Source organism: Aquila chrysaetos, chromosome 11 (assembly GCF_900496995.4).
Source record: "Aquila chrysaetos chrysaetos chromosome 11, bAquChr1.4, whole genome shotgun sequence".
In the NCBI taxonomy this organism is placed as follows: domain Eukaryota; kingdom Metazoa; phylum Chordata; class Aves; order Accipitriformes; family Accipitridae; genus Aquila; species Aquila chrysaetos.
The window spans coordinates 7,170,021-7,192,688 of NC_044014.1; the positions used below are offsets into that span (position 1 = coordinate 7,170,021).

At 46.6% G+C, this 22,668-nt stretch overlaps 1 protein-coding gene across 1 annotated transcript in view; it reads left to right on the plus strand.

Moving 5' to 3' along the window:
* Window positions 1-1,021: 1,021 nt before the first annotated feature.
* Window positions 1,022-22,668, plus strand: part of LOC115348602 — a 125,582-nt gene continuing 103,935 nt past the window's right edge. Inside the window, exon 1 of the mRNA XM_030031532.2 lies at window positions 1,022-1,096. Within this exon, the coding sequence (XP_029887392.1) occupies window positions 1,065-1,096 (32 nt within the window). The 5' untranslated portion in view covers window positions 1,022-1,064. The remainder of the gene's footprint in view (window positions 1,097-22,668) is intronic.

Below are 22,668 nucleotides of genomic sequence, written 5' to 3' on the forward strand. Positions count from 1 at the left end.
ATGCTGATTTCACCGAAGCGGCGCGGTCCACCCGTGGGCCAGGGCCGGGCGGCTGCAGCAGGGCATCTCCTCCCGCTCCCCTCAGGCCTTCAGGGCGGCCATGGCCTCCAGCCTTGGGGGACGGGCAGGCTCCCGGCAGCGCTGCGGCACCCGGGGGTCTCTGCGGGGCGGCCGGGGGTCTCTGTGGGGCACCCGGGGGTGTCTGTGGGGCAGCCGGGGGTCTCTGTGGGGCGGCCGGGGGTGTCTGGTGGCAGGGCCGGAGTCCGCCAGGGCCGAGGCCGGCACAGCCCACGCTCGCCATTTCCCTGCCAAGGCGAGGCAGCGCAGGGGCTGCGTGAGGCCTGGCAGCCCTGGCCTCCGCCGTTTTATTTTGTATTGACATTGCCGAAATGTGTTTTTTTAAAAATCTGTCAGCTAAAGGGAGGGGCTGAAGGCTGACAAATTGTTTAGTGGGGAAGAAGAGGCACCCAGCAGTGTTTTACCTACTGCTGTTGGAGGCAAGCCCCGTCACCACCAGCTGGGAAAGAGTGGAGAAAAACCAAACTCCAGCCGCCATCTCCTCAGCCTGATTACTGTCTTGGCTTTACTGATGTCTAGTTAGTTACTCGCCTTCTCTTCTTGTTTATTTGTGACTTTCTCCTGGCAACAGCAGAGAGAAAATGTTATTTCACTGTTTCTTTCAGAAGGCAAATTAGATAAAGGTGACACAAACTGTCAGGAGTATCTGGCAGATTGAGTGGTGCCTGACACCGCTCATCCGATGGGACTGAAAGGGTTCGGCGGCTGCCTGCACGCTGCCAGAGTCCGAGGGAATCCCTGTTGCTGGGGGTGCTACCTTCAGTCTTGGGGCAATGCAGCGGCTTTAGGTGTAGCTGCAACGTCTGTTGGCATAAGTATGCAAACAGTGAAGAAAAATGGGAAAAAGACACTTTTCCTGCCGCGTCAGTGCCCGAGCATCTCAGTCTCTTCAATTTATTTCCTCCTCGCTGCTGAAGGTGGGGAAAGAGGACGAAGACGGACACCCACTTGCAAGAGATCCAACTGGAGGCCTGCCGGGGGGAGGAATGAAAACCAGGTCAGATCTGCTCAGCCTGGGGTGAGTAACAGAGCACTGGGACATCCTGCCTCCTTCCGAGGCTGTATTTTCATTCTCATCGTGGTCATTCAAGAGAACAACCTTGCTGGAGACTCACAGAGTAAGCTGCGACTTAACGAGGTTCATGAGCAAACGTGAGTCACCGAGCAGTTGGAAGGGACCTCTGGAGATCGCCCAGCCCTGCCCCAAGCAGGGCAGCTGGGGCAGGCTGTTCAGGAGCGAGGTGCCCTTTGCTCTTCTGCACGAGAAGAGAAGCCACAGTCGATTAGGCAGTGCGGTAACTGAAGGTGGGAGTGAAGGAACGCCTGTCCCTTGGCACCCTGCGTGGGCACAAAACGCTTATTGCCATCCAGCCCTGCTGTGCCTGTAACAGCTGCTGTTCTTGCTGGCTTCTCCTTCCTGATGTTTTCCAGGCAGACTGCTGTTGGGTAGGATGGCAGGACGGAGGGAAGCAATGAAACTGCATTTGCTGCAGGTGCTGCTGAGACACCCAAAAGACCACTGCGATCCAGCTATTCCATGCACGCTTTTAAAGCTAGCACAGCAGGGCTTTCTCTATTTTAGTCTTTACATTTTGCAAGCATTACTGTGACATTCATCCCACTAATACCTGAACCCGCTGCATCCTCCTGTGAGAAAGGGCCTTTGTATCTCCTTTTTATGGTGGGGACTCCTAAGGTACAACATGGTTATAGAATTTGTCCGTAGTCACCTACTAGGGCCGTGAAAGAGCCAGAAATAGGTTTGTTTCCCAATCGTGGGCCTTAATCACAAAAAAACCCCTTCCACTCTAGTGAAGCAAGTCACGTCGGGTAGCTGCTTTTGTGCCTGTGTGCATTAGTCCTGCAGTTCATAGACCTCCCTCATTAAATGGTCACATGCTGCAGACTGAATGCCAGGCTGATCTTCCAGCCTTGTGTTTGCAGGCTGGAAAGGCAAATGCTGGCATGGAAAAACTCAGCTTTCATTAGGCACTGTCTGAAATCAGCTAATCTCGTTTGAGTGAATATAGAAACTGAGATACTGTAAACAGAGGGGTTTGGTGCTTGGGGTACACCGGAGGATACGGCCACATCAGAGACAGTCCCGGCTCTGCTGAAGCCAGCAGCAGCCTCCGACTGGCTGGGAAACTATTTAAGCAAAGCCAAGAGAGAGCTGAAGCTGCCGAGCACACAGCTACTGACAGCTGGTAAATAACGATCCTGTTTGGAAACAGTAAATGAATAAAATACATTTGACCTTTGCTATCTTCAGGGAGCTTTGTGGTCCACAGGTAGCAGGAGTTCAGTTGTCACTGCCAAAGCAGGGGAGTTATGGTAAGTGATGGGCTAGTCTTGAAATATTTCTTCTCACGTTACTAAATTCCTTTCAATAGCAAGTGAGCAACGTGTGTTTTCCCTCTCTGGTGCCCGGAGCTAGCACATCTTCACGGTGTGCCTTGCTTTTCTTCTGACTCCCTTTTCAAGGCCAGCTGTGGGGACCTGGGTTTCCACTGCTTTGGGAATTGTGCCTACATTTGTGTCTATATTTGTGCGTGTATTTCCTCATGCCAGCAGCTTTCCTTCTGCTGGGTTTCTCAGCAGCACTGAGCACAATGAGGCCTCGTCCCTGCTCCAGAGCAGAGTGATAATGTGATAGTGACCTATGCCTCTGTAGAGTAGTTGCAAGGAGGTATAAACGGTCTCCCATCAGCCCAGGAGGTCTTCACAGCGCTTGGGTTCACCTGTGGTTACAAGGTACATGACAGAGGGCCAGAATCGTCTCCGCATCTCATGTCTTCCATCCCCTACATAGCAGCAATAACTTTGAATGGTGCTTGTTTTATATCGGTTCATTTACAGTCCGACTCAGGCCTCTCTGCAATGAGGGATGTTGTTCTGGAGGTTTCTAGTGACCGTTCATTGCTTCCCAACATGTTGGAGCTGATGCTGCTTGCTCGCTGCTTGTCTTGCAGCACAACATCAGGAGATGTAGCTTGGGGGTCCCGCCTGGTTGGTGTGCCTGGGGCTCGTGGAGAGGGTGGGCTGGGGTAGCTCAAATGTACATGGTGCCGTAGGTGCAGGACCGGCATGCTACCAGGAGTCTAATTATGTTTGGGGTGTAGAGGAAAATAACTCAAGTGTGAAAGGAACATGTCTTAAAATGAGCATTTTGCTAAATGGATTTGCTCCTCTGATTCATTGCTCCAGTGCTGGCTTTCAGCCTCCCTGGAGTAGCTCATTGTTCACTCATTTTTGCTCTATTAATAAACATGCACAAGCACTTAAATGGAATAATGTGCCTCGTGGAGAAAAAAAAAAATCAACACAACTTGATGTCCCTATGGGGGAAAAAAACTGCACAGAGAAAAACAGTGCATTTCAGTAGATTTTTGTTTACTGAAATAAATTTGTTGCTCTTGGGGCATTGCTGTGTGGGGCAAGGGCAGTTTAACAGCTCCTCTTCTTTAACATCTTTTTTCCCCAGATCTTTCCTTTTCTTGCTCCCTTCATACACTGTTATGTTTCATATGTGAGTCAAATCTAGTACTAATTTTCTGAGGTTTTGTTTGAGTTGAGGTTAAATCAGTATTTAACAGGGAAGCTGGGTCAGGATTAGAGTCTCACAACACTCATTGTGAACAGTGGGAGATAAAATAATGTTGGAGCAGACTGTAGTTTGGAGTGAAAGAATGGCCTATGTGACATTATGAAAAAGCTTATTTCTGAGGTCTTTGTTCTTTTAGGTGAGGTTTCCTCTCCTTGAATGGCTCTAATGTGTGCAGTCACATCACTTGTAGATGTGTTTGGGCATCACCTCCCCTTTTCTCCCGAAGTTGCTCCTTGGACATGGCAGGTTTGCCAGGATTTTTCTCCCACACTGGAAGAAATCTCCCAGCAGCTCTGAAATTCCCTCACCCTGGGGAGTCATTCCAAGAGGTTTTCAACTGGACAGGTAACAGGTCTCAAGGGACCGATCTCCTCTGAGCTCCTGGGTAGAGGCTGTATTTTATACTAATATTGGATTATGGTAATGATGCCACTTTCGAGGAGTTTTCCCGTTCAGCTGTGCTTTGTTTCCAGGCCTCTGTGTGTGTGTGTGAGACAGAGGCACAGCTCCTTCCTGAGCCCCAGTGAGTGGCACCGAAGTCCCTGCTGCCTTGCCAGGCAAGCCCCCCTCCCAGGGGCTCTGAAGGGTGCAGCGCACCTACGGTTTATCTTCTCCCCCTTGGAGAGTCCAAGCTGTCCCCCGTCCCACAGCCCTCATTGCTGGGGGGGTCTTTTGTGCCAACAAAGGGTGCGTCCCTCCTCTTCCTCCCCTGCAGCAGCCCAGGGCAGCCTGCAGCTTCTCCCCCTCTGCCTTCCTCGCCCTGTCCTCTCCCACTACCTTCCCAGGGTGGTATGCAGGAGGCTTTGGCCATCAGGGTGGGCAGGGGTATCCTCAGCACTGCTGGGAGACGCAGGCTAGCTGCCCCCAGGGTCCCCTTGCAAGGGGGAAAGCAAAGGATCTTGAAATGAGTCCAGTGTATTAATAAGCCAGGCTGCCCCACATAGCAGGAGCAAAAGTGGGACAGTCAGCACACTGCTAATTTTACAGAGGCCCAGGGGGATTTTCTTTTTTTCCAGGGAGTGTGTTATCATTATTTTGTGTCCTAAAGGGCCTAAAATTAGTGCTTGTCGGAAGCAAACCACTATTGGAGGCTTCATCCCAGGCAGCCCAGGCCTGGGTAGAGCTGGGTCTCATGCACATGCCCCGTCCCAGGAACTCCTCAGCCTGGCAAGAAAGGAGACAGAAACAGAGGTGTGGAGAGGTGCTGGCTGCAAGTCCCTGTCTGCAGCCCCCGTCCCTGTCCTGTGCGTCTCCCAGTCTGGCAGCGCAGGAGGTCCGCTCCCCTCCAGATCCCAGGGGCATCCACGCCGCAGCGGGCCTCGGCCATTTCTTCGCCTTCCCTGAACCAGGCTGAGGCGGCGGAGTGGGAGTTATGGCCAGCGTTAAAAGAGGGATGTGCTTTTGAGCGTGAAGACTTTCAGCTAGTTAATTACAGAGAACATTTGCAGCTCCTCTTTAAATCCCACCACTGCCTCTCTGCACCCTCTTCCACAGGCAAACTGGGATGCCATCCAGGAAGGGAACGGGGGACCCACTGGTGGATCCCCAGCTCTGCCAAGGCTCCTGGCTCACCCAGTGCACTGCTGGGCGACAGCCAGGGAAGCCCCGGGGTGCCCAGCACCCTGCGTACGCGGCCTCGGGCAGCTCTGGGATTCGAGTCCTGGTCCCCACCCGCAGTTATGTTACCCCTAATACCTGGGTTGAAGGGTCCCATCCTGCAAGGGGCCGAACATGCTAACCCAGGCAGTGCAGCGTTTAGTCAATGGGTTTGTTCACGGGCTTAAAGTTAAACACTTCGTTAAGTGCTTTTGCTTAATTAGGCCAGACCGCGCTGTTCCTTGTGGGATTGAGCGCAAAGTGAGGCATGCTAGATTAGAACTAATATTTTCAAGCAAAAAGCTAAAAATGAAGCACTTAGCCCCCAGTTCTGCAAATAATTAAGCACATGGGTAATTACTGATTTCATTCCATTCACCAGTTTTGTTGATTTCAGTAGGGCCATGAAATGCTGGTAGTTACTCGAGTGTGTAAGCATATGCAAGGTCGGGCCCCCAGGTTAAAAGATCGCGGAGACTGGGGAAATAGATATTTGTAGAGCGTCTAGCACATGGGGTCTGCGATGCCTGTCACGCGTCCCTGGGTAGTATGGTAAGAATAATAATGCCATATTTAAGTACTACTGATTTTTAAAGATGCTGAGCACTGGCCTTCACCACAGAAATGTGGCTTATCGTTAATGGCTCGAAAGAAACAGCATATGATATCTGGACAAGGAAACCTGTAGCCTCGTGTCCACCTGGGCTATTCTTCTCCTAAATGAGAATGTTAAAATACTGTCTTCATTACTGCAGTCCCTAATCCAAAAGGAGCAAAGCGAAATCTGAGCTGCAGTAGATTTCGTCTCAACAAGTCAGCAAGAAAGACTTTTGCTGCTATTCGTTTGTCTGTTTGCTTTTCCCTGGGTATGTTTTGTTTTGTTTTGCTTTTTTAAAAATTCCTTTTAAAAACAGACACAGCCCTTATCTGCTAAGAAAGACTTAATTCTTGGTATCTTTTTGTTCCCCTGCAGATGATTTGACAGTGATGTTTACAGAACTCATGATTTAGAAAAAACGAGAAGGGAGGAAAGAATAGGAGTGAACTGAACTAAGCTGACCCAGGAGAGCCTCCTGCCACTCCATGAAGCAGCTGTTAATGATGCCTTTGATAATGTGCCATGCTGAAAGGACCGTTACATGATTTCTTTTCTGTATCCAGACGGCCGTGTTTTTAAGCTGATTGTATGTGCCCTCAGGGGAGTTACAATACCGTGTTTTCAAACAGAGCCACCATGAAGCACCTTGTGTCGCAAACAAAGCTCATTAGCATAGCTCAGCAATTAAACCCCGCTCGGTCTGCTGTCCTGAGATAAAGAACTCCCAATTTATGGCCCGGTTGACTTTCGGTGGAGATGAATTGGCTGACAGCTTGGAGTGGTGACGTTTTGTCTCATGAGTACAGCTGTTCGCAAGGGTGATCTTTCAGAATGTGACTTTTCCACAGACTAACCAAGGGTATTAGCACTAACTAATTACAGGGAGAAGCCAGGGGCGATGGTTTTCTAAGAGTGGGAACATCACAGGCCCCAAACAGCTGGGTAGTGCTAGTGCTTTTCTCTCTTCGAAAACAACAGCCCTGCTGGAGGAGAGCTCCCCATCTGGCAAGCTCTTCTAATTCATGTAATAAATGCAAATGATATTTATCTTCTTTATTTTTTACTAGACTTTAATGAAGTTTAGAAGGGACCGGATGCATGTAGCAAGACATGCGCCTTCTCTTCAGAGCGAACGTGTTGTAGCATTTGATTAGTGATACTGTATTACAGGAGCTGTCTCCACGTTAGTCTGTTTTCAATTTTATGAACATTGTTTTTAGGAAAGAAGTTTTCTCCTGTTTACTTCTCAGTCCAGTAACTTTTTGCTGTTTGATTTTGGTTCTTTTAGGCTGGGTTTATATAGGAAGACTTTGAATGGTTTTAGGTATTGGTGTTGCTGATTAAAAACTGTTCATCTTCATACAGTATTATGCTTGCTGCTCTCAAACATAAAGAATAACATGGCTTGAATCCCAAAGCAACTTCAACCCAGGGATTCTTCATGTAAATCAGGAGATAGAGCATGCTCTCCAGGATCCAGCAGAGAGGGAACACAAAGTAAGAGTTACTGGTGAAGCAATGGAAAATGAATCACTCCAGGAGCTCCGGGAGGAAAAGGGCACCTGTCAGGGTCAGGTCCTGCATCAGATGGGATTTCAGATTGGAGAGAAGCGGGCTCCCAGGGCCCTGCTGTATAGACAAATACAGTAGCAAATTTGAGCTGTAGGCTTGTCGTCATCTACTTTATAACAGCTGCAGATCCATGTGGACTGCTTACATCTGGTGTTGTCAAAAGTGCAAGAGAATTGCACCTTATAGATGTTTCGGTTTGTTCAGCTAGTAATAAAGACAGTGGGATTGCCACAGGAGGGATCTAGGTGACTGTGTAGGTGTTTGGGTACAAACAAGCTCGGAATTGTGTCCCTAAGCTTGTTCCAGGAGTTTGTGGTTGGGATTTGGGGCTTCTAAAATGTTAAATACAAGCCTTTGCTGCCTAAGACCCCTTTGGAAGGGGAGGGGTGAGGTGGGATTGTGTGTATAATACATATATATGTGTGTGTATAATACATATATATGTGTGTGTGTATATATATATATATGAAGCTGGGTGTGGTAAAGGAAGAAACGAGTATAGAGTCGAGAACCTGAAGAAGCGTTCTAGCCTTCTGCAACCTGTGGCGTGGTGGCACCTGGAGACCTCCCCACTGCATCATGTCTAGTTGCATCAGAGGTCAACGTCTTGGTCCATAAAAGGCGTTTCTGCAGCTGTGATAGCCTTTTCCATCTCTATTGGCATGCTCTCTGTGTAGCTATGGGGGTTAAGAGTCAGACTCAAAACTCAGCGCTCTGTTTTTTGGCAAAGGTCAAGGACCCAGCAGTAAAAGACTGAAAATCTGGTAGGCCAGCATAGCAGGAGGTCATCAGATACTAAGCTGGTCAGTGTGCATGTGTACAGACACAGTACGTGGCGGGTGTGCTGTTTGCAGGAGAGGGGCTTAGGGCCAAGAAGGTGTCTCTAGCTGACTTCTGTCCATCTTGGAGAATAAACTCTTTTGTGCAGTGAATGTCTGTATAAGGCTTTTTTTTTTCTTATTAAAGAAACTTTTCAGTGAGCATGTGGATCCCCATAGAGCTAATTTAAGCCCATTAACAATAGACTCACTTTTCTTAATTACCCTTTGCAGAACCATCCTAGGATTCCCAGGTGTCCTTGGGCCACAGGTTGGAAACGATCTATACATTGAAAGATAAGGTGTCTGATGATGGTGGTTAGGAATATAGAGCACAGTTTCTGAATTAAGGAGGACCTACTGGTTTTTGTTAATGTGGTAATCCCTCTCATTTACCCCAGCTTGTAACTCTTTAGGAAACACTGTGTTCTGAGCGAGAGCCAATAAGGTATCTGCAGACCAGGTGGCCACAAGTACAATTTAGTTCTGTGTTTGCTGCAGATGACATTGGTTTTGAGCCTGGGCCAAGCAGTGAGCCAATCTGAGGTACCTAACGGTGAGGAATGAGAACATGAGACTCTGATCTCTGTTTGTTGCCAAATAAATGGCAGTAGAAGGCCTGGTGTGTCTGGGGCTGTAAGATCAGCTTGTGTTGACTCTTCTGGAGCCAACATAAATGCTGGTTAAGCTGTGTGTGGCTACTTTGAAATGTCACTGCTTTCTTGGCAGCAGTGACTCAAAGATGTCTCTGGATGAATGGTGATGGGGAGGGAATAAGCTGTGTAGACTGATGGTTTACTGCATGGTGTATCTCTTCCTAAGAGTGTAGGATGTACAAATTTCTGTCTCTTTCCATAGCTTGCTTCTCCCTGCCACAGATGCTGGTAAGTGCCTGAGGAGCCCTTAGCTCCATGTTCATGCACATGTTCAGGTGTATCCATATGGAGTAGAGGTGTGGCCAGTGTGAACTCCAAGAATCAGGACTGCCAGGACCACTACAGCCCTTTGCTGCTGTGCAGACACAGACATGGGATTTTCTTCTTAGAAATAGTATTTTTGTCCTTTAGTATGTTTGTGCTGGACTGTCCTGGTTTCAGCTGGGACAGAGTTAATTGTCTTCCTAGTAGCTGGTATAGTGCTATGTTTCTGAGCTAGGTATGAGAAGAATGTTGATAACACACTGATGTTTTCAGTTGTTGCTAAGTAATGTTTAGTCTAAAGTCAAGGATTTTTCAGCTTCTGATGCCCAGCCAGTGAGAAGGCTGGAGGGGCACAAGAAGTTGGGAGGGGACACAGCCAGGACAGCTGACCCAAACTGGCCAGCGGAGTATTCCATACCACGTGATGTCACATCTAGTATATAAACTCGGGGGGGTGAAGGTGTGGGGATCGCCGCTCGGGGACCAACTGGGCATCGATTGACGGGTGGTGAGCAATTGCACTGTGCATCATTTGTATATTCCAATCCTTTTATTATTACTGTTGTCATTTTATTAGTGTTGTCATTATCATTATTAGTTTCTTCTTTTCTGTTCTCTTAAACCGTTCTTATCTCAACCCATGAGTTTTACTTCTTTTCCCAATTTTCTTCCCCATCCCACTGGGTGTGGGGGGAAGTGAGTGAGCGGCAGCATGGTGCTTAGTTGCTGGCTGGGGTTAAACCACGACATTGAACAGGACTTGCAAAGAGCACTGTAGTGTTTGCCCATCCAGGAACAGGGAAATCTTGGTGAAATGAAGAGAAAAGAAAAAAAGAAACATGAGAGGAGAGCCTGGTCTCTTTTTTGTGATTATGGTAGTGAAAGCTTGGGCAATCCTTAGGATTATTGAACCATTCGTGTGATTAGCAGTGACTATTTCTTATGGTTTCTTAGTGATTTATTTGTCCTATCTAGAAGAAGGCATTTACTGATGCTAAAGCTGTTTTTAGTGAATCTCTGAGAAAAAAGTAAAGTTAAAATCCTAAGTATCCACACAAGCCTACAGAGAGCCCAGACTTCCTGAAGGATTTCTCAAGGTGGACATGAGGAGTCATCACAACCGTTCATCAGCACAGACATGTAGGGGAGTGTAGCCTTTGCACGAGCTCGCTGAGGAGCACTGGTTGGCTCCAGAGAGGCCTCTGCAGGGTACTCCCACAGCTCATGTTTGTGGGAGCCTGGTCTCCCGGGGAAGTGCTCCTGACTCAAGCTTTGGCTGACTTGTGTGCTGACTGGTTTTTCGGTTCTGTGTCACTTGGTATTTGGTGATGTCCATGCTTTGGGTTCTTAGTTGCTGCTTTAGTGACTAATTAAATCGCCGTCCTCAGCCCTGCTTTGTAGCTTCCACGGGAGGCTGTTATTAGTAGTGCAGATCTGGGGTGTGTTTGCTGTGCTACCAGCACGGGATCAGCCGAACAGAGACCACTCATGGAAACTGCGATACATGCAGGAATTGAGACAATTCACGCTGTGCGAGTGTCCTGGAGTCATGACCAGGACTACAGTCTGAGGCAGAGCCCCCTTGTAGTGTTGCCTTAGCACCTCAGTGTTGAACCTCTCAGTGCTGTGAGACAGGAAAGTGCTGCTGTTGTCCTGGGGAAGAATTGGGCAACAGGACTCGGACCCAGGTGGGAAAGCAGATTTAAGTGTTTGGGATTGAGGTACTGAGATCCTCAAAGGTCTTTCCTGCAGCAGGGAAGAGGTGGGAGCTCAGGAGCTGTAGGCAAGCGTGTGGGCTGGTAGCTGTCTGGGGGCCAGGAGCTGCGGGGATTCCTCGGGCTGGCAGAGCAGGATCCATCCCACCGCCTCCAGCCAGGGAGCAGGGCAGGCTTGGGGGGGAGGACAGCCCCCACACCAGAGCACTAGGTACCTCCATGTGGACAGGGATGGGCTGAGGCCAGGCTGGGATGTCAGCCCATGGGTCACGGTCAGGACCAGACCTGTTTGACCCTGAGTTGCAGCAGCCAAACCTCCAGGAGAGGGGAGGATGCTCTCATGGCCCTTACACTGTCCTCCTCACTGTACTACCTCTCATGGGTCCTTAATTTCTCCGCAAACATCTCCTGCAAGGATTTCTTCCTCAAAGAACTTGCAAAACACAGAAGATGGGTAACCTCTAGTCAGTTGGGGGAAGGATATTTGTCATCCCAAGGTGAGGAGGAGACTGGTGTATATTGATATTGTTACTGCATGCTGCAGAGTAGGTATTACCTGGCAGAAGTGTTTCAGGAATTAACAAAGAGCAAAGCAAGTGGTCTCAGCAAACTCTGTTGAATGTACATTTTTCTTCATTATTTTTTCACTAAAGCGTGATGATGTCTGATGGAGCATTATGGATGGGGAGAAGGAAGGAAGTGTTAGCAAAGCCTGAAAACAACAAGCTACTGCTCTGGCTAATGAGGCGAAAAGGAAATTCTGGCTGTAGCGGCAATGAAGTCCAACGAGAGAGAGAGTTGGGCTTAAGCTTGAGTGAGGCAGTGGAGCTTGCAGAAAGACCTTACTGGGTCAAACATATAAAACCTTTCACTTTACAGCTTCTCCCCATCTTCTTATCTAGAAAATGAACATTCACATGGGCATGCAACTCACACCCACCCGCTGCATGGATGGTGTGCACATTCAGCTGTGGTGAAGGTGACTGCTATAATTTGTTGTGGTTTTTATTCAAGGATCTTTCTAGTCTTCAGAAGATGAGGAAGACTAGGAATCAGCCTCTTACTGCACACCTGGTGCTAGTCAGCCCACACACCAGATAGAAACACATAATTTTTCACTCAAACCAGTTTTGTGAAGAGATGTCTTGACCTTTTTAGTGTACTTGTGAAAGCACAAAATGGTAAATGAAGGCTAAGATGCTCTGCCCCTGTGGCAGTAGTTTCTTAATTGCATTTTGGACAGATACAGTCAAATTTTCTTTTGAGTGTCTCAGACATCACTGTTGGAGAATGATTCCCTGGGGCAGGACATGCACCACAGCATAGCCAAGATTTGGGCCCACAGCCCCAGGGAGTGAGGATTCCATCTACTGTTCTGCTGCAGACTGAGCATAGTTTGGATCTTATGGTGTGAGCTTCAAAACAGCCCAGTCTGGGTGCACTTAGCATAGGCTGCAAAAGTGCCTGGAGATGTGTGCAATTTGAAAACTGTCCCCATTCTTCTCCAGTGTCTCAGAAATCACATCAGTCCCTAGGGTGTTGACTCTATGGCTGGTTTAAAATAAGATGGGTCAGAGATGGACCTGTGCTTGGTGGGCTGTGAGGTTGCAGTGCCTGGTCAGGAGCTGGTTGCGGGTACAGTAAAACAGAATATGTTGCGCTCTTTGATGGTTTTTCTTACCGAAAACTGAGAGAGAGAGAATCCTGTGTGACTATTATCATATACTGATGAGCTGAGCATTTAATGCTGGTCATTTGTGGACGAGAGGTAAACAAGCACTCATATCACAGTTGGCCATATCAGACAAACCATAGGGCAGAGGGGCTTGCGCAGATTCAGTCGTAAGCTGGACAAAGTCTTACTGGAGTTTAGTGTGTGTGAGCAACCCAAGCCTCCTCACAGCAGCTCCCGCGCTTGATGATTTTGGAATTCCACACCAGAATGTGGCTACAGAGGTAAACACCAGCTGGGTGTCATGTGAAAGGGAGGAAGCTTAGTGCAACTTGACAGCCCCTGGATACAACCAGCAGTCTTGAATTTCATATTCCTTTAGAATGAGGAGATCAAAGAGCTGTGATTTGGAAACAGCCAGCAGCCTGTCACGGTGCATTAGGAGCGAACAACAACCCCGTGTCCAGGTGAAAATGGCTTTTGTGCGATTTGGTATGTGGTTTTAGGATGGGAATCCCCAAATGCCCAAGGATTAGGCACACAATACACAAGTCCTTTGTGAGCTTGACTAAGTGCGCTGCTGCCTGGTGGAATTTGCCACCCTGGGTTACATTCCCCAAAACAGAGAATGATGAGGGAGGTGCTCGTGGGGCTCAGGTGGGGGATGGCCAAGGGGGTGCTGAGCTGCAGTTGGCACCTCTATCTCAGAGGCAGGTGCTTAGTTTGGGACCACATCTGTTTTGAATTTACAGCTGTGAGCTGTCTGGTGGAGCTGGGAAGGACAGGGCTGGCCTGAGACCACTATGAGGAGGAGGAAGAGGTACACAGCCACCAGTGAGTTGCCAGGAACACAGCAGCCATGTTAGTGCTATCCTCCACCTGGGCTCACGCTTCCCCGTGTGTGGACTGGGCTTCAGGTGAAGACGAATACACAACTGTTGTACCCATCTATGCAAGGATTTCTTTCTTAAAGTATCTCCAGGTTTCTTTTCCATGGGTTTATGCAGTCTCTTTTCGAACCCATATACACACTTGGTGTTCACATCCATGGCATTATAAGTGGTGACTGTGTTGAAATCTTTCAGAGGTAATAGCCTTGAATGCCAGACTTTCTGGGAGATTTCTGTGCTTAAGTTACCTCTGACAGGATGCTCAAAAGTGCTTAGTACAAAGTCTGAGCTCTGCTTTCATTAGATCTGCAGGTGCTGATATGGCCATTTAACAGGAGTAAAAATAACTTAAGCAAAAGATGTCCTTTTATTAAGCCATCACTATATCTTATTCTATAAATAGATGTCACTTTGCCCTAGGAACAGCCTGGCATTTTATTAACATTGTCTCTTTACTAGCACCTACCACCTATTCTGTAGTGCTAAACTGGGAAAAGCTCTTAACTTTTATACCCTATCTCAGGTCTTTCACTTTCAAGTGCCTCTAAGAGCATTACATTTGGTATAAGGTCCAGTTATGACTTTTTTTTAATGGACACTTTTTGGTTTTGTTTTGACTTTTTCCTTCCCATTGACTTGCACCACTACAGAAAATAACAGCTGAATTACATTTGGCTTCTCCTGCTTCCTTTCTCTTTGAGATGAGGTTACAACGACCTCATCTACCTAAATCAATAATCTGCACCCAAATCTAATAAAGATTTAGCAGGGCCTGTAAAATAGCATGCAGCCCAGATGGAAAGGGAGGTCCTAATGTCCAATCCACTCATTAGCTATTGTCGTGGTTTAACCCCAGCCAGCAACTAAGCACCACGCAGCCGCTCACTCACTCCCCCCCCCACCCAGTGGGATGGGGGAGAAAATCGGGAAAAAGAAGCAAAACCCACGGGTTGAGATAAGAACAGTTTAATAGAACAGAAAAGAAGAAACGGATAATGATAATGATAACACTAATAAAATGACAACAGCAATAATGAAAGGATTGGAATGTACAAATGATGCGCAGTGCAATTGCTCACCACCCACCGACCGGCACCCAGCTAGTCCCCCAGCGGCGATTCCCCGCCCCCACTTCCCAGTTCCTATACTAGATGGGACGTCATATGGTATGGAATACCCTGTTGGCCAGTTTGGGTCAGGTGCCCTGGCTGTGTCCTGTGCCAACTTCTTGTGCCCCTCCAGCTTTCTCGCTGGCTGGGCATGAGAAGCTGAAAAATCCTTGACATTAGTCTAAACACTACTAGCAGCAACTGAAAACATCAGTGTTATCAACATTCTTCTCATACTGAACTCAAAACATAGCACCGTACCAGCTACTAGGAAGACAGTTAACTCTATCCCAGCTGAAACCAGGACAGCTATTTATCAACCATTAATGATGAGAATAGGAGTGGTGTGTGGGGAAAAGGATGCAAAAGCAAGACAGCAGAGAACCTTCCTGAATATGAGGCGGAGACAAAGACTATAAAACACATGTGTGCAGGTTACAGCGTGACACTGGCTGGGGAGAGGGAGGTACCTAAAAAGTGGAATTTCCACAGGAGTTCACTTGCAGAATCCCAGATTTTTATGCACAAACACTGTGTGTCTTCAAGCTACTGTATGAGAGAAGATAATGAAGAGCTGAAATACATTTGGCTTCCCGTCAGCTGATCCTGCATCCCTTTACAGATGTGAAAGCACTAAACCAAAAAGCAGTATTTCCTGAAACTGAATATTATATCCCCCCTTTTTTTTCCAGTAAAAGAGAAATTGCCTGTGTGATAATGCACCTGTCTCTTGATCTGTAGCAGAGTTAGGAAAAAACTCCAATTTCCCAGTTCTTTGCTTTAATTCCAAGACTTTTCTTTCAGCTGAAGGAAATGAACATGTGAACTGGCCATCAAAGTTTTTTTCCACCAAATTGCTGGAGCACAGAATTAGGCAGGCAGCTAGTGCGAGTAGAGAAATGTAATTTTTCATCACTGTTTATTGAACAGAAACTGGCTTTGTGACAAAATGGGTCTTTTCAATCAATACTGTCAACAACATGTTATTTTGTATTTGAAAACTGAAGCCACTCTTTTTTTTTTTTTCTCTTTTAGCTTTAAATGAAAACAGTTAGTGGTTTAGTGGTTAAACATTTTTATACAGGTTTGAAGCTTTCACACTTTTTTGGGGAGGGGTGTTAATGCTTGTTGGAGATGGGAAATATTTTTTCAAAAGCTGAAGCAGTAGAACAAGAAGGAATTCAGCATCTCTGGAGTTTGTGGTATGCATAAATACAATAACGTTCCATGAAATAATATTTCAGATTCCAGCAATGTATTACATAGTAGCAATTCCAAAGAAAACAGGAAATAGAAGTCATTAGTCAGGCAGAAGGAAGAATCTGAAACATTACTAAGATACCAAATGCTTTACAAAACAGTAGCCAAAAACCTGTCTTTAAATCTTCTTTGAATCTTGCTCTGCAGGTGGAAAGTCAAAATCAGTTGCAGTAATTTTGTATTCTCTTTAGTGAATGCTGACTTCAAATTTGTCTATTAAATAGTTGCAATCAATTTTTTCCCCTTCTGTAGAAGGAACTACTCCATGCTCCATATATCTCATCTAGATACCCTGCACTGAAGGGAGCACAGCTACAGCCGGGAGCTGTTTCACAAGACGGGTGTGGGAGGTCAAGTCCCTCTCCCTCTTTAAAAGCATCTCCTTGCGGCTCCAGCTCTGCTGTGTGTGGAGGGGAAGGGTCTCAGCACTGCTCCTTGCAAGGCTGGCCCTTGCTATGAATGGAGGCAGCTGTGCAGCATTTTTCAAGATGGACTGAGGAATCTACTGCATCCTTTGCCAGTTTGCTCTTACTTTTTAAAATCTGAGCTGTATTTTCTATTTGAAGTTGTCTGGCTTTAGCTTCCAGCCATGGGTTCCTGTTAAGCCTTTCTCTGCTAGATTAAAGAGCCCTTTATGACTGGTATTTTCTCTTCATGGAGGTGCTTAATACCCTGTAATCAAGTCACCCTTGGTCTTCTCTTTGATAAGCTAAACAAATCCTGCCCATCAAATTTCTCACTGGAAGCAGTTCCTCCTCCCCAGCCTTTAAATCATTTTGGTGGCAGTTTTCTTCATACTCTCAAATTTTTCAATTTCTTCTAAGACAGTACAGATCTCAGAGTTGTGCACAGTCTTTCTGCATTAATCCCACCATGGTTTATGGAGAAACACAACTGCAGCCCCACAGCAGTGCCAAGGGAACACGTATGCTGAGCTGCTACAACTGCAGAGGTGCTAGGAGAAGCACTTTGTTCCCACATAGACTTGCAAGGCTGTAGGCATCGCCTGCATTCCTTGTCCCTCACTGTATAATCGTAATAAAAGCATTTTTATTAATAAGCCCAGCTTACCAGATGAGTCATTTAACTGTATGATTTCCTGTGTTTCTCCAGGCAGGAGTGGGGCAGCAAACTCTTCTGCTCAGCCATTAGGTTTCGTTTCTGCCTTTTGGACTCCTTTTCCTGTTGGGTTTCCTTATATTTGTCTCCCCCAGGGCCAATCCTGTGTTTAGATTTTCTAGATAAGGGCTAGTGAAGATGAGCTGCTTCTGACCATACTCCTGGGAAAGCCATGGATTGTCCATAGCAATGAGGACCATTTTTGCAGAGCTGTGGAAATAGCGTCTTTTAAGGAGAGACTTTAGGAAGGGAGAGATCTCCATGAGCATGGCTAGATATGGTTCGGCAGAGAAGGGTGTTGGACATGGAAGGGAGAGCTTGGCAGTCATCCCATGACACATCAACCTTTCCTCTGTATTAGTCAAACTGCCTTGAGGTTTTACAACCAGAGGTTCTCCAGGTGATGCTCGATGAGGAAGGACCCCACCGTGTGCTCTGCAAGTTCTGCTGTTTTGTCCTGGTGAAACACGTCCTGTTTTTTGACTTAGAGCAACTAGCTCTGCTAGTGGCTGCTTTGTACCTAGCAGGGTTTGCATGCCTCACAGAAGAGGTTTTGGATAAAATATATTCCCTTCCTTCTGCAAATATGCTCATGTTTGCACGATAAATTTTCTTCAACTGTCTCCATCAGGGTGGCAAAGTTTTGGTGGTTTGTTTTGGTTTTTTTTTTTTTCCCCTGGAGCAGTAAATCAACAGGCTGTGATTAAAGAATTTAAGCAGCTCCTTCATTTGCCAGTCCAAAATTTAATTTACTGAAGCATCTCTAACTAGCTGGCAGCTGAATCACACATTTTGTATTTCTCCTCTCCTTTATGGAGTGGGACAGAAGACGAGAGACACCATGTTCAAAGACTTCCAACACTGCTGAATTTATGTATCAGCCAAAGACGTGTGGGGTTGTTCCCCCTCCCCCTTTCAGAGGAAGATCTTTTTCATTACATAGCTCTAGACTTGTGTTTTTCCATTCACTAGTTGCTACCGTTGCTCTCCTTCTCCCCACCCCCGTCAAGAAAAAAAAAAAAGAAAAAACCACATGGCTCTAGTATTGTTTACCCCAGGAAACATTTTGAGCATTCAGTAATAAAACCAGGAGGAAATCCTTCACTTCCTTTATGCCTCCTAGCAAGTAACCACATCAATATGAAGTGAGGATTTTTTTGGGTACTGACCCAGTGTCACCGATCAAAACACAGCCATAAATACTTTCAAGATGCAGTCTTGAATCAGGCTGGTAGATGAGGAAAAGCCACTTCTGTTTTGGAAAGGAATTCTTTCCTTCTGCAACCACTTTCTAAATTGCATTGAAATTTAGCAATTAACATACAAAAGCTTTTGTATCCGCAGGATCATTTTTCATGTCAATAAACACATTCCTTTGCTTTTCAGTGCAATGTTTAATAATTCTCATTTCCTATAGTGGAAAAGAACCCTTGTACTTTATTTGTATTACACAAATTACATGGAAGAAACAAAGCCATATCTGATCACAGTTATTAAATTAAGAACATTTGCATGAATCCTTTTTTTTTTTCCTAATCTAGTTTGTTGTTGGTAAACAGTGTGTTATCTAGGTTTAGCAAAGCATTTGGTTTCTAGCCAGAGTTTTGCTTTCCCCCTGTCCTTTTTGAAGTTCTCTTGGCAGGCAAGGTCTGCTTCTCCTAAGCTATCTGTCATCACACAAAGTGGATTCCAGCTTCAGACAATAAACGAGTTGCTATTCTAGATTCATGGGCTGAACTGTCATTAAGTCACTTCATCCCTGCTCTGGGGTTTTAGGACGTGTCTCTGTTCCAGCCTGAGGGTCTGCTCTGGGAGCTCCTTTGGGCGCTCTTCATAAATTGCAGAAAGTTAAGCTGAAAGTTCAGCGGGGCTCCCTGTCTCTGCATGGGATGCAGGGCAGGGTGTGCGAGGGGATGGCTTGCTGTGCGGGATGGCTGCTTGGCACTGCTGAAATGGAAAAAGGACTGTCTTTTCTCCGTGGGGGCCCCTCAAGTTTCCAAATCTGAGCAATGCTATTGCAGTTAGGATTGAAGGGAGAATAATAAATGAAGAATGATTTTTTTTTTTTTTGGGGGGGGCGGTGGCCTGGAAGCGGGTGTATGTGTTGAGAGAAATGATCCTTCAAAAATGTGGAGACCTCGTCCTACAGAACAGGAGATATTAGAAACACTTGAAATATCTATGAAATTTGTGTGCCTGGCAAAGTGGAGCCCTGGTCCATGGCTTGCTCTTGAGGTACTACAAGACTTTGGCTAGGTCTCTATACACCATGAGCAGCCTATAGTGGCACAGTGCAATGTAAGCAGTGAGTGTTGGTGTCTGCTAAACTTCTTAGCCGGAACCTGCAGATGTACATAGAGCATTGATGGGAGTCTCCAGTTACCTTTTTTTTCCTTGCAGGTGGCTTGCTTCGGATGCTGGAGGGGCTGTGAATTTGGGTGGATGAAATATAAAGGCTGGGGTGATGTCAGGGCTGGTGCTGCATGTAGGGTTAGAGTTTCTGGGAGGTTACTTGTAAGAGGTTTTGGTGGCTCTGTGTGAGAGGGTGGGGACTTCTTTCCCATTCCCAGTGCAACCTGCTTTGGGACAACCAGATTTCATTCCCCTGCAACCACCTTCTGGTGCTCCCCTCCCTTCTTGGAGAAGTCCTTTTTCGCCTCCCCAGCTCCGTTCTTGGTTATTGATTTTCAGTATTATTTCTTTCTTTACAGGGGGCTGAATTCAACAGGGATGTCTTCCAGTCCTGAGTGACAGAGGTTTTGTAAGGAATGAAAAGAGTCTTGGTGCTTTTGACAGTAACATTGATGACCATCTTATAAATAGTAGCACTCTGCTACTCCAGGAAGCCCTGTCAGATCCCAGCCTGGAAATCTTTTCCTTTAAAAGCTTGTTTTTTAGTTGCTAGCCTACTTTTCCTCACTGGAGATGTAGCAGACTTGAGAAAAAGATGGTGGCAGCCGTGGCGAAGTTGCCCTGCTGAGATGGGCACATCCCACGTGAGATGTGCTCGCATTGCTCTGGCCTTGAGTTTGCTCCCAAGCTTGTATGTCCACAGTGCTGTGCCAGCTGCAGCTCCCGGGTCTGCCTGCTCTGCGGTGCCCGGTGTTGGGGTGATGGGCTGGGCTGCCTTGAACCCCCTTGCTCAGCCAGGGCTGGGGTCTGTCATGTGTCCCTTCCCTGCCCCACAACGTGGAGCTCTGCCTTGTTGCAGGGGGGAGAAGGAGGAGGTTAGACATGAGTGAAATTGCACAGGTCAGGGAGCTGAATCTATCTGGACGACACTACCTTCAGCCTTGCAGGTATGGCTCGTGCACTGTAGGTGTCAGGTAGTCTGGGGCTGGACCAACTGGGCAACTTGACCACAGCTAGCTGGTGGGCTCAGCCTGCTTCCCGAGGGCTCAGTTTGCTTAGAGACCAACCTTGCAGGCTGCCACAGTGCATCCTGATTGCCTGGTGCATCTGTGACACAAGGAGGAATTGCCCCCGTGAGGAACTTGACAAAGCCTGAAAGAAGGGTTTAAGAAGTGTGTGTGAAAGGAGAGGTCCTACATTTGTGGAGTCCGGTCCAACTGCCTTTAAAGGCAACAGGCTCGCATTGATTTAAATGGAATCTGGATTGTCCCTTAGTAAATGAGAACATTAAACCCAGCTTTTATCCCTCTTTTAATCAAACATGAGGCAAAATTGAAGCCTTTGTTTATTTGCCACGATGGAACCTAACTGTTGGTGGGGTCCCGGAGACAGACAGCCAGGCACTTGGAAATTACTTTACTGCAATAATGTCATTACGTTTTATTGACCAAGCATTTCCACAAGTGGTGAAAGGGGATTATGGGGAAATCGGGATGAATGTGCATTATGTCACTTTTGAATCATATCCTGTACGTGGGTAAGATGTGAGCCCCGATTAAGTGACCCACCAGGCAGAGGGGGTTTGTCTGTAGTAGCTGTACTACTGCATGCATGGGAGTTGAGGGCTTCCGTGGTGAAAGATTTTAGTGGGAAAGTACAAAGCCATATTAGAGGAAATGCTTTCAACGTATCTAAATCAAGATGTATGGGGTTTTATTTCTGCCTGTGTTACATACCCCTGAGCTCTTTCTGGCCAACTGATAGTCATTAGACAAAGCTGTATTGCTTTGCAATTTACTTATTGCAAGGCTGTGCCTTAACTGCTAACAGAATAATGTTTTTCCTCATATGTAACTTATAATTTGTTGGACGTGCATTCAGCTCCTGTCATGGATTAAACTTCCAGAGAGGTGTGCCACTGCTCTCCAGGCACTCACAGCCTTGAAATGGCTGTTGAGCACAGCAGGATGCAAAGCATTAGCACAATCGCTTCCAAAGGCCCTTTCTCTTGCATCCACACTCAGCTAGGAAATGAAATACAAGATCACTGTGACATCAATAAAACATGCTGTCAGCAAGACATGTAAGTTACCTGGAAGCTGAATTCCATTTACAAGTGGCAGTGGAGTATACTTTATGCATTTTTTCCCCAAGAATCAGTTTCTGTGATTGATTGCATTTGTGTTTACATGAATCTCCTTTCCATTTCTGGCATTTTTATAAGGCTTATGAAAGTGAGAGATATTAAACTGGGAGGTTTAGGAGAATGGTTTTCAGGCAGAAACAGTAAGACTGGAAGAGATTTCCTATGTTTGTTAATATTCAGCTGGGCTTGGGTCTTTAGGTCCTAATACTCTGTATTGGAGGCTATTCCGGAGCTTGTTGCTCATAGGAGAGCCTTTTGGTATATGTGTCTAAATATACCAAAATATTTCTCATCAAAGCCACCTAAATGACTTTTCCCACACTTTTGTGACTTTTGTTGCGCTGAATATGCCCAACTTCAGTGATTCTTATACACAGAAATTCCTGGTATGGTCATCATAAGACATAGGTCCTGATCCTCCAAGACCAGTGAAACGTCCAGTGGGAGGGTCTAAGGCAGAGCTCGGGGCCAGAGCAGAGAGATGCAGAGGGACAGCCTTGCAGTAAGTAATGTTAGGTTTCTCATTTCAACAAAATTTCTCATTCAATGCCAGAAGTGATTCTCTTGGATGTTGTCAGTGCAAAGTAGTAACATATTCTCATCTTCATTTAAAGTTGGTAAAGCAGAGACACATACCTCCCACTTACGTTTTTAGGGGAGGAGAAGAGTACGACTGAAAATCAAGTCCCTTTTATTCAGATACTTAGATATGGGTTAAATGTCATGCTTTAGATAGTGCAAATAGAGCTAAGGGTTAGTAAGATGATGGATTTTCTCCTCACAGGTCATGTTTAATAAATAGCGTTGTGTTCCTGTTTCTTCTGCAGCTAATCTCCTCCTCAAGACTAGTAGTGATCTTCTCCCCTGCCCAACATGAGCTGTCCCCAGGCAATGTGGCAGTGGAGGGCTCCATGCCTGCACCAGCCCGTGTCTCCTGCCCAGGTCTTGCCCATCTCTTCGTCTGTCAGGGCTGCTGGACTTGGGCGAGCACACTGTTTGTGTTTGGCTCACAAGGGTGCCCGTTGCCAGACTGTTTGTGCAGCCTAATCCATGTTTGTGGCAGGGAGTCACACATCTCCCAGAGTGACATTTCGTCTAATCCATTTCTGGGTCTAAGCAGGTTATCAATTTCTTTCACCGAGTTTCTGTTTTCGGAGAAATAAAAGGAGACTTGTAGACGCGTTTGCTGCTAAGATTTGTGTGTGTATGTGCATTG